Source organism: Dendropsophus ebraccatus, unplaced genomic scaffold (genome assembly GCF_027789765.1).
Source record: "Dendropsophus ebraccatus isolate aDenEbr1 unplaced genomic scaffold, aDenEbr1.pat pat_scaffold_734_ctg1, whole genome shotgun sequence".
In the NCBI taxonomy this organism is placed as follows: Eukaryota; Metazoa; Chordata; class Amphibia; order Anura; family Hylidae; genus Dendropsophus; species Dendropsophus ebraccatus.
Genome location: NW_027210333.1, coordinates 1 through 12,934, shown reverse-complemented (window position 1 = coordinate 12,934; position 12,934 = coordinate 1). Strand labels below are relative to the sequence as shown.

General features: G+C 41.1%; 1 protein-coding gene across 1 annotated transcript in view; it reads left to right on the top strand.

Annotated features, from left to right (window-relative positions):
- The window catches only part of LOC138779380 (low-density lipoprotein receptor-related protein 1B-like), a gene marked incomplete at both ends in the record, with an annotated part of 74,214 nt that extends 61,857 nt beyond the window's left edge, over positions 1–12,357 (top strand). Inside the window, 2 exons of the mRNA XM_069956592.1 lie at positions 6,115–6,231; positions 12,229–12,357. Of these exons, the coding sequence (XP_069812693.1) occupies positions 6,115–6,231; positions 12,229–12,357 (246 nt within the window). The remainder of the gene's footprint in view (positions 1–6,114; positions 6,232–12,228) is intronic.
- Between the last annotated feature and the right edge of the window lie 577 nt (positions 12,358–12,934).

The following is a 12,934-nucleotide window of genomic DNA, read 5'->3' as shown; positions in this document are numbered from 1 at the left end:
CACAACTCTGCCCCTCCATACATCTCCTCCCTCATCTCCACCTATCATCCTATCCATGCTCTACGCTCTGCTAATGATCTTACACTTACATCTTCGATAATCAGAACCTCTCATTCCCGCCTCCAAGACTTCTCTAGTGCTGCACCAGTTCTCTGGAACTCCCTACCCAAAGACCTCAGGCTCTTTCCCAACACTCACAGTTTCAAGCGTGCCCTGAAGTCTCATCTCTTCAGGCTCGCTTATAACATTCCCTAAACTTGTTCCCCCTTCTGTTTATTATTATTATTATTATTATCATCAGCCAGTGACTTGCAGCTCTGTTAGCTGCAATGTCACAACCCCAGCTGAGTGATTCTCCACCCAGCCAATCAGTGAGTAGACTGGGACACTGTCCCAGTCACTGAGTGGCCAGGTGGACGATCGTTCAGCCAGGCTGTGATGTTTCAACTGGTGAAGCTGGGTATGTGACATACCTGGTTTCCAGCTGAAGCTGACAGCCGGCTGCTGAAAACCGGACCCAAGCGCGGCACATTTATGGCACGAGGACGGGTGAGTTCAGGTCTTTATTATTTTCCTACCCCCACCAGCCTCCCTGCAGTTTTTTTCCCTTTCATGGGACTTCTACTTTAATAATAAAAATTTATTTTAGGTGATAGACATGATTAAACAGGGTTTTGAATATTTTACATTGAGGGCATGAATGCCTAATACTCTCCCCCTGACCGTAATCATGCTAATCCTCATCCCATTATTGGGGCAAGACCACTGTCCTCAGTGCACCAATCCGCCATGGAAACCATTCTGTCAGAATGAATATTCATTAGGTCATGAGCTCTGCAGTCTTGAGTGTCAGAGCTGCCTGATATTGATTAGAAGGGGCGGGCTGGTGGGGCAGATTTGTGCACTTGGGTAGGAGTCCCATCCCCAGTGCACCAAACTGCCTTATTTGCATATGGAATATGATAATGATATTTCACTAAAACGTGTAACCTGCTGATATTTCCCCTTTAAGTTAGCCATAAACATTAGATAAGTGCTGTCTGAACCCACCCATTTGGCATGACCAGTTGACTCTCTGATTGTATATTTTGGGGAATAAAAAGATCAGGCATGTTGGATTTTACCTGCCTAATCCTTGAGATAAGACAACAGCGTCTTTTTCCCTTCTGTCTATTTAGAACACAATACAAGAATGCCTGTATACAGGGATGAGCTAGGAGCATATAGCTGGGATTTATATTACTGTCACTGATCAAATGAGCATGTAATTTAGTCAACCTATCAGTCTTTTGCTTTTTTGATTATTTTATGCAGATTTTACTTTCTGGAATTGATAATTTGCATTTTCCGGCAACCCGCCTACAAATTGCTTAGACGTTATATAAGTGGCTGATAACCCGATAGTGCCCCGTAATCTAGAGACTTCCTGCAACTAATACAGAGACTAGGAACAGGTTGATCAAAGATTGGGTGCCTAGCCTTATAAATATGCATTGTCTATCCGTCTCTGTAAGCCGCTATTCCAGGCTCAGCAGCGACTAGTTTTCTGCACTTTGTGAAACTGGTTAAAGCAATTAGCTACCTACTGTGAAAAAAAATCCCCGGTAAGTGTAATTCATTACTTTTGCTGAATGCATCTTCTCGCTCCACAATTAGAAGAGAGTCAAAGGTCCGAGCTGGTAATTAAGAGCTGCGCAGTAAATTAACCTTTGTATCCCATTATATCGAAGACAAATGTAATCTCTTGTCACTTCCATATCTTACTAATGGAGGAAAACGAATCAGATATTGATACCTGCAGCATCAAAAGAACAATTGTGGCGGAAGATGATCACGATTCCCTCAATTAGCGTTAAGTGCGCAGCCTGAGGCACATTTCTTCTCCGCACGGATCACAACGCTCTACATGGGCTTTACATGTGTATTTATTTATATACAGGGTAATTAGATGCTAAGTTGTATCATCGGAACATTGTTCATTACAGTTACAGTAATGTAGTCGTCATACGTGAACAGCACAAAGACAAATTAGTGAATTATACCCTTATTCCACTGCAGTAAACACATCCATGTAGAGTCGCCATACACTTCCAGGTGTTGGAGGAGATAATATGCAGCTAAATAAGAATTATACTAGTGGCTACTTATGTTCATGAGGCTTATATACAGTAGATGGGATATGGTGACATTGGATGGTCAAAAGACAGAAGCACTGGGCACTAGACGGGTCACTATTCCCTCTTCCTAATGGTGGTCCTCGGTATTTATAAACCTTTAGGAATTACAATTGGGATGAACTGTGTACCAGCCAGACAGTAACAAGAACAAGTACTGTACATGGAAGCATGTATCAATGCAAGCAGGTAATGAATAAGAAGAATAGGAGCTGACTGAAGACAGAAGCCAAACTGTGGTAATGGGGGACAGATAATGGCAAATGATAAAGATGAAGGTTGGGAATGAAAGCAGATCAATAATGATCAGAAACTCAACCTAAAGGCCCTATTACACACATAGATTTATCTGACAGATCATTGAAGCCAAAACCGGGAACAGACTATAAACAGAGAATAGTTCATAAAGGAAAGACTGAGGTTTCTCCTCTTTAGTGATGAGCGAACATCCCGATGTTCTGTTCCGATCCCGAACACGAACATGGTGATCAGTTTGTGTTCACCAAACATTCACGAACAAATAATAAACATACAGTAGAAGTCACGCAGTTGCGTAAATTATGCATAGGCATGCATTAGCGCCATGTTTGTATGAACATACGAACATTTACTAACGTGTTCGCTCATCACTGCTCCTCTTTTCAAATTTATTCCTGGCCTTGGCTTCAAGAATCTGTCAGATAAACCTGTGGGTGTAGTAAGGCCCTAACAAGCTTTCCCTGAATCTTTCCCTTAGATCTTTCCCGAAACAAAGACCCTAGCACCAGACTACACCGATCCTCACTGTCCCTAAAAATATTCCAACAAAAACCATAGTGTACCAGAACTAACCCTGACATAAACAGCAGGAGAACCCTAGCCAAGGCTGAGCAGTACTGAACTAAGGAGCAAAGGCAACAAGATCTGTGCACAAGCCCTTTTGGTTCAGAATAGGGTTTGTGCATGGAACTGACACAGCATAGTCATATCCATAATCACCCGAACTTCAGGTGTCAGGAGCAAGTGAATGCCAACCATGTGAGAAAGCTTAAAGACAGGTAACCTTCAAACCATGATGGAAACCACACCCTGTTTCTTCCTTAATAGCCGCGTGAAGTTTCCAAGGCTGTACTGGGAAAAATGGGCATGTGGTTTCCACCAAATTGGGAACACATTCTGAATACCTATGTAGAAGCACATCCTTGGGGATCTTTAAAAAAAGAAGTCTAACCATTCACAATCCCCAACTCCAAATGAGCCCTAAACTGTGCAGTCATGAGCGGTTAACATGTATGGTTTAAATTTATTACTTATTTGGCGCACTGGGGATGGTCCTTTATCCCTCAGTACACTAATCTGCCCGTCCTCCCTTAGGATCAGCAGGGACCCCTCTCCTATTCATATTGTTATGACATAGAGTCGTAGAGAGAAGCTTTACAATTCTGCTTTACTTAATATCATTATTTTCAAAATATTTACAAACATAAAATAGTAAATAAATAAATAAAAACAATGTTATTATAGTAAGAGGTTTTGTAATACTCTGCTGGCTTCTGAGTCTATAAGAGCTCGGTATTTCATTCTCTGAGATTTTTTTTTCTTACTTTGCAAAAATTATTTACCAACCAGAAGAACTCTCTAATATCCAGAGTTAGTGGCTCCTCATTTAATGAACATCATAAACTATAAGACAACACGCAGCCCGAGTAGATTCCAGAAAAACAAACACACATTTATCCGGGTGGTTGTACAATAAATTCCCGAATATGTGTTGTGTACATTTCATTCCTATTACAGGGAGCGCTCAGCGATTTGCTGTTAATTACTTAGATGAATCGCTTTCAGCATCCGCGCGGAGGCCATGTCCAACTCATTAAGCCCATCAACGGCCATAACCAATAAATGAAAATACGGTGGTAATTAGAGAACAAACAAAGACTCTTCGGTTTTATGTTCAAAGTAAATTATTTTATTCAAGAAGGTAAATGGTAAAAATCTATCAGTTCCTGAAAGTATTTCCGAGGAAATGATTGAAAACTGGATGACAGGTTGGCCATTGGTTTCCATCAGTTCCAGGATAACCGAAAATAGTCATCCTTTACTGATTAAGAAAACTCAAGACTTCAGAAGAGTTTTTCTGACCCTGTCCAGAACAGGAATGTCAAGTCTCACAGAGTATACTTAGAACTGGAGTACTTTAGATTTACTAATAAAATGAATGAGTGACCACTCGTCCACCCACCCATTTAACAGAACATATCCAAGACCATTTCCAGTTGTAACATAGACCTTAATTATTATTCTGGGTTCCTATGGTTAGCCCTCTATCAGGGAATGAAAGATGCTCCCGTTGGCTAGTGCTATTTGGTAAGGTTAATTTAAAGGGAACCTGTTTCATTAAAAGGGAGTCCACTCTCAGGCACCATGTTTTAGAGCAATATGAGCTGAGCAGATTGATCTATATATTTGGTGTAAAATAATTCAGTACAATTACTAATACAGTTAATCTGAGCTTAGAAGCCCAGTAAGCGGCTGTTAGGATTGGGACAGGAAAACACAAGGAGAGGTGAGCCCTGAAGCTGGCACATGCCCGCTGTCCCTGCCAACTTGCCTCAGATGCTCTAAATAACAATGGACAACTGGACGGCAGTCCCTGATCTCACTTAAGTGCAACACAACACAATGAAGGGAGAGTCAGAAGTCCAAGTCAAAAACCAATCGAGCAGCGAAGTACAAAATCATGTCCAAAGGGGTAGTCAAAGGGTCAACAGCAGAAGTCAGGTGACCAGGAATCAAATACAGACAAAATGCTAAGTCAAGTAACTCTAGGGTGAACTAGGCACTATCGCAGGCAAGAAACATGAGACAAGTGAGGATACTTATGGAGCCTGGAGTCCTAGCCCCAGGAGTGATTGGTGCTGAGGTTTCAGGTCCTGCCCAGATACCAACCGCTGACTGGTGAGTCAGCTGTCAGTCAACAATCAGTGAACACACTACACCTTATGCTGGTCAGCCAGGGAGAGAATACTTGCCACTGCTACAACAAGGAATAGCAGAGAAGAGCAAAACATGAAAAGCATTCTGACTGCTATGTATGCCCTCGTTGCGCCTCTAGCAACTGGCCAGAGTGGTTATTACACCAGGAGCCGAACGTGTGGTCCGAGTCCTAACAGCGGCCCTATTCAGTAACTTCTTACATAATAAAACCACCCACTGGACTCCTAGGTATAGAATAAGTAAAGGCTTAAAGAAATAAATGAGAAATTATACTGAATCGTTTTCTATAAACCTGCATATCAACCAGCTCAGCTCCTCCTGCTCTTGAACATGCTGTCTGCAGATTGGACTGTGTTTCCAACGGGATAGGTACTCTAAGTTAGTTTACTTGATTTCCTTCAGACAATACATGTCTGAAGAGTATGGGGGACATCAGCCCCATCTGGGCCACCTTCGCCAGTGGGGTGGAGAGGGGGCGTTACAGGGGGTGTGGCAGCACGAATAGGGGGCGCAACCTCTGCATGCGCCGTATTTATCATCTTTCCGGCGGAAAAATTATACTGAAACCTACGCCAGCACACAGGATTTATGTAGAGGCAGTGTGCCTTTATATAAATCCCCTGAGCTCTGGAGCTGCGGGGACATTTGTAAGCCCGGGGTAAAAAACGCCGGACTTCATTAATATCCCCCTATGTGCTCAATACTGCCATACATTTTATAGTAATTACTGCTCTTCACTGATATTATACTTCAAAATCCACCCCCAATACCGCCCCCTTCTATGTACACTGAACTTTACATTTTAGCACATCACTAGTAGGATCACAAATGTGAACATTGCAACAGTGTCTGCAGTTAAGGTTGCAACTTGCAGTAACTATGGCTTCACGCAAGATTTTTTTTATTATTATTCATGATTATTTTTTATCATTATGATTTACTTGAATTTTCCATTTAATTACAGATAAGAAGACTTGCAGCCCGCATGAGTACCAGTGCAAAAACAAGAACTGTATTCCCGATCACTGGCGATGTGATGGGCAGAATGACTGCGGCGATAACTCAGATGAAGACTCCTGCAGTAAGTGTATTAAGAGCTAGGAATGCTAAAGTAGTTATAGGGCTTAATATAGGGGTGTTCCGTTAAGACATGTATTCGGAAAAGGTAAAGGTCCGTAAACAAAATTGGACAGAGTTTTCACAGAACATGATGTTTGTTCTGCTGGTTGTGGAAGAGCCCAACCAATCCCAGTAAAGATGGTCTCCTCATTGTGCTGATCAGCTTTTGGACTTCCATCAGTCATGCTTTTGAATACTACAAAATACCAGTATATACCAAATGTAGTCACTAGTGGATCATGTTCGGGTTCATTGTATATGTTGGCATATTGCTCTGCTATTATGCTGACCTGTGCCACAGCTAATTCAGATGTGAACATATACAATCAATGCACCATAACTTTGGTGCATTGACTGTAGCTCATGAATTTCATCCTGTTTGGAGGCTAATGGACCTATTACATGGGCCAACGTGCTCAATAATTGAACAAGATCATGTAGATCAACACTTGCTTACAAAGCTTTTCATGGTTCAGGCGACAGACCAGCAGGACTGCACAAAGATCCCTGGATTGACCATGTGGCCGTCAGCTGCACATCATCTGTTACACAGGGAGATGTGCGGCTGACAGCCAATGATATTCTATGCTATAATATGGTCATGTGCATGAGGCATAAAACTTATCGGTTCTCTTTGTGTTATCCTTTCTACATACAGTACCTCTACATAGCCATAACAATAAATGTCCCTCAATACCAAAATAGCCTTGATCCATCAAAGCAAAAATTATTTAAGACCTCTAAATGTGTCCGATGGTATCTCAATCTAAGATGTCAGCAGCAGATCCTTTAGGTCCTGTGCGGAGTGAGGTGCGGCCTCCATGGATGGGACTTGTTTCTCCACCACATCTCACAGATAATCAATGGGATTGAGATCTGAAGAATCTAGAGGCCAAGTCACCACGTGATCTCTTTGTCATGTCCCTCTTTGAACCATGTCAGCACTGTGGCCCCCGGGGCATTATCCTGCTGCCATTTTGGGTGTGCCGCTGCCATTAGGCAGTTGGGGGTGCTTGGTGTGTAGCATCCACATGATGCCAAGGCACAAGGTTTCCAGCAGAACATTGCCCATTACACTGCCCCCGCCATCTTGTCTTTTTCCCATAATACATCCGGGTACCATCTCTTCCCCATATAAGTAACACAGACTCAACTGGCCGTCCACTTGATGGAAAATACCTCCCCCCCCCCCCCCCCATTGACTTGTAGATTCTCTGATCCAGTTGTCTGATGCCATAAAAAATTTGGCTTAGGTCAGAGTTGCTATTTATATATTTGCGTTACTCATTTGCCTGCAGGGATTCGTTTCACGAGCTTTATTATACCGAACTGTTATTTGACGGCGAAGAAAAGCAATAACCCCAACATTAGAGGCTTTTTTTTCGATGGCTGCCTTTCTGTTTGATTGCTCTCAGCTCCTTTGATAATTACATGTTGATTCTCGGGAATAAAATTCCAGTATTGACAGTCGGGGGATAATGTGATTCCTGCAGAGAACGGCTGTTATTTGTCTTGTATATGACCTTTTTAGAAAGGCATAAATAACACCACATCAAACTATTATAATTATTTCCCTGTCTCCTATATTACACAGCAGCTGAATAACTGAGAATATATAGAATGAATGCACTCCAATCTGAGATATATAGAAGCCATACATCTAACAAGCCCACATTACATTAAATAAGGGCACAAATGGTTAGATGTATAAAGTAAGCACTCCGGGGTTTGGGATTTTAGGACACATAAGAAATTTGCACTAAATTCTCAAGTTGCGATTCAAATGTTATTATTAAAGGGTGCTCCAGAAGGGGGAATAAAAAGTATTTATATCAACTGGTGGCAGATTATACACATTTGTAAATGACTGCTATATATCAGCTGCTGCATGTCCTGAAGGAAGTTGTTGCATTCTTTTCAGTCTTACACAGTGCTCTCTGCTGCCACCTCTGTCCATGTCAAGAACTGTTCCTATAAAAAAAAAAACTCTCTTGCTCTGGAAAGTTCCTGACATGGACAGAGGTGGAAGCAGAGAGAAGTGTGTCACACTGGAAAGGATACAACCCTTCCTGCAGGACAAACAGCAGCTGAATAAGTACTGGAAGGTATTCATTTTATAAATACCTTTCTGCCCCCAGATTTTTTTTCTTTCCCAGAAAACCCTTACTATCATGCAGCTAGAAGCCCATTTATCTTTCTATATAGTTTTCTATATAAGTATAATGAGACAGGATGCTCTGGTAACAATGACTCCTCTTGTGTTTTGTGTTATTGATGCATTTCCTTCCAGCTATAATGATATATAATAATATATTGGTGTCCTCACACGTTTATAAAGGTGATATTACTCTTGCAGAACCTCAGACGTGTGCATTGGAAGGAGTTTCTCTGTGGCAATGGTGACTGTATTTCGGCCAGGTTCTGGTGTGATGGAGAATATGACTGTGCGGATGGAACAGATGAGGTAAACCTCACATACTATATCATTGTGGTACATTTTACTGGTACATGATAAATCCAAAAAGCTGCATATATGGCAGAGCTGAATTTGTCTTTTAAGAGATTCTATATGGTTAGAAAGGACAAGGCTATATGTTTTCAGAACAGTGCCCACCCTTGGATATGCCTGGTATTACAGCTATGTTCAAATTAAAGAGGTTATCCAGGGGAATTTTCCTTTCAAATTAACTGGTTTCTAGAAGTTACTGTATATCATTTTTTTATTTTCTTCTATTTAAAAATCTCCATACTTATCAGCTGCTGTATGTCCTGCAGGAAGTGGTGTATTCTTTCCTGTCTGACACAGTGCTCTCTGCTGCCACCTCTGTCCATGTCAGGAACTGTCCAGAGCAGGAGAGGTTTTCTATGGGGATTTGCTGCTGCTCTGGACAGTTCCTGACATGGACAGAGGTGGCAGCAGAGAGCACTGTGTCGGACTGAAAGAAACACAATTTCCTGCAGGACATACAGAAGCTAATAAGTATGGGAAGGCTTGAGATTTTTAAATAGAAGTAAATTACAATCTATATAACTTTCTGAACTGGATAACACCTTTAAGCAAGTCAGCTGCTATACTAGAGATAGCCCATTCACAGAAGTGCACCAGTATTGTGGACACTTTACAACCACCTGCAACCAGCATTATTATGCCTCCTTATTATATTTATTTTATATCTTTGGGTAATAATACAATCTAAGACAGCTCTGCCACCAGTCCTTCTTCTTGACCCACATACACATGCACGGCAGGCTTTAAGAAGAGGAACACCAGGTGTTACCAGGCTCCGCTGGCAGGGCATTACCCCATGTTCTTCTAATGTGACTGGGCACTTTAATGGTCAGTATGGGTGTACATGGGGAGTGAGGAGAAATAGCTGTCAGCCGAGCTAATACTCATCCAGCAGACTTATGAAGTATTAAAGGTGCCTGAAGGTGTAGAAACCTTCTGTATAAGAGCCGGCCTTCACATATCATCATCATTAGGACGAGGTTTGTGCTGTTTACTTTACATTTAACTTCAAATCCGCAGTGAGGTTTGTACCGTTAAAGGAGTAGTCCACTATTCTTCCCAGCATTCAGCCAATGCAATCCACACAGTACGTTGCAAATAATTGCATGTAAATAATTCTCTCCGCTTTGCCCCATTAAATGACATTGTATTTTGTTCCCCATTCCTACAGAAAGACAAGTCTGCAGTATAGTCGGTTCCTTAATGCATTGTGGGAGATTAAATAAGAATTGTGTAGACAAGATGGAGAAAGCTAAGATAGATAGATAGATAGATAGATAGATAGATAGATAGATTAGATAGATAGGAGATAGATAGATAGATAGATAGATAGATAGATAGATAGATAGATAGGAGATAGATAGATAGATAGATAGATAGATAGATAGATAGATAGATAGATAGGAGATAGATAGATAGACAGATAGGAGATAGATAGATAGATAGATAGATAGATAGATAGATAGATAGGAGATAGATAGGAGATAGGAGAGAGATATAGATAGATAGATAGATAGGAGATAGATAGATAGATAGATAGATAGATAGATGAGAGATAGATAGGAGATATATAGATAGATAGATAGATAGATAGATAGATAGGAGACAGATAGATAGATAGATAGATAGATAGGAGATAGATAGATAGATAGATAGATAGATAGATAGATAGATAGATAGATAGGAGATAGATAGATAGATAGGTAGGAGATAGATAGATAGATAGATAGATAGATAGATAGATAGATAGATAGATAGATAGATAGGACATGGATAGATGGATGACGCTGAAAGTGCAACAGCAACCTAGAGGTGCAAGTGCTTCACATATATACTCCACCCCGGTGTACACACTATTAAAACCTGCTCTATAGATATTTAAAAATGAGGATCTTAGCAAACTATTTGATCAAACAGAGTGTACCATATCACCATCGTTAAAGTGTCCTCAGAGACATGATCTTATTCTAGCATAAAAAAATTGGGTTTATTAGACAAATATACCTTTATCTGCATTGAGAGAGACTTTCCCCAGGTCCCCCGCCCCCCTCCTTTCTCTCATTTACTGCTCATTATCAGGAAATCTCAACTCTTTTACATCAGTCGAGCCCTTTCTAACCTATGGAAGGGGGAGGGGGGAGGAGGGAGATTAGTCACCAGCAGAGAGTAGAGAACAAAGGATTACACAGCAGGACCTGTGTGAAAGCTGGTATTCAGAGGTCAAAGAGGTGCTTACTTCAGAGGAGATAGCCCGGTGATTTAGCTGTAAATTAACTCTCTGTTGTCCTATTTCGGTGCCTCATCTCCCTCCACCCCTCCACTCTCCATAAGAGAACCATAAAGACAGGGGGGAGAGCTTCAAACTGGTTTTTCATGATAAAAATGCATTTTTCAACTAATGAACCCAATTACAATCAACTTTCTTAAAATCGCCCGTACTGTTGATTTTTGCAAAAAAAAATGTAAACTACAGAGACACTTTAATCTTCAATTTCTAGAATTCTATATCTTTTTATGTAAATTCCATGGAACTTTTTTGCAGCTTAGAATATTATTCAGAGTCTACGGCAGATTCAAATCCGTTCCTCTAAAAAGGCTCCAGAGGACGGTGAACTAGATTGCAGAGATTGAAACATGGCACTTCAATTCCTTCCTCTCATTTCATTGCAAATAAAGCATTGCCCTGAGCTGGGTTCATATTTTCCTTGCACCTAGGAGGAAAAAAAAAATCCCTTATTTTCCATTTGAGTAAACAAAGCTTTGTTATTGGGGCATGGTGATACTATTTAATGTTCTCTGCTTTACAGTTAAAGGGGTACTCTGGCAAAAGCCTTCTTTCTAATCAACTGGTTTCAGAAAGTTATATAGATTTGTAATTAACTTCTATTTAAAAATCCCAAGTCTTCCCATACTTACCAGCTGCTGTATGCCCTGCAGGAAGTGGTATATTCTTTTCAGTCTGACACAGTGCTCTCTGCTGCCACCTCTGTCCATGTCACAAACTGTCCAGAGCAGGAGAGGCTTTATATGGGGATTTGCTGCTGATCTGGAAAGTGTAGGCAGGACCAAAAGAAGCGATGAGCCAATGATTGTTGTCTTTATTACACAGAGTGGAATCTGGCGATTTGACCTGATTTGGCCGATTATCGTATCATAGTGTGTCTGCACCACAGAGACAGAACACACCTGACTTTTATAGTGTTGGGGTGGGGGGGTCATACTTTGGGTGCTTTATATTCTAGTATGGGTTTCCATTGAGCAGATCTGCTGTTTGGCATGACTGAGCTTTCAACTACAGCGCGCAGCAATCACGAAAAACTTCAACATTGCAGATCAACTTTTTGACACCTCCGCTTCATAGTGCAACCCTTCTAGACCGGCTTCGGCTTTTCTCAGTTTACTATTTTTCTTACTTAATGAAACAGCTTCCATATATTTCTGTTTGGGCAGAGAAACTGCGAGACCGGCTGCTCCAAAGACCAGTTCCAGTGCGCCACCGGCCAGTGCATTCCCGCCAAGTGAAATGTGACGGACACGAGGACTGTAAAACGGGAGACGACGAGAAAAATTGCGAACCAGGTATTGTAATAGTCAGAGTTATTGTGTATATGGATATTTATCGATATTAGCGATGATCGAGAGGTCTTGAGTTCTTTTTGTTTTCGGAGCTGCGGATCTCGCACATGGACTCTTTACTCTTCATTGTTGGGTAGAGGACTTCTATAAAGAGCCAATAAAATGTTTGCTTTATATGTAAAGAAAAGCTAAAATGTATTTGGAAATTTAACGTGTTTAAGGAGTTAAAACTTTAAATCTAAGATGCCAACATGAGATATTAAGCGTCCTTGTGTTTGCAAACAGCGCTATGGAGAGGCTATTAAGAGTCTCGGAGGTATGCAGCACTTGTGTCGAGCACTTTCCTCCATCATCTCTTCTTACAGCTACAGTTCTGCTTATTGAGTATCATTAGACCCATCCCAGGGCTGTAATTGCTGAGAGATTGTTGTCATAGGCTCTAAGACTGTATGTGCTCCTATAACAGGACTATGGCCGCCATTGTCATAGATAATTCAGGGACAATGCGTGAAAAATGTAGCAAAAAATTTCAAAATAGCAATGTGTGAAAGTATGTGCGTTGTATCTGAAACAGAACACA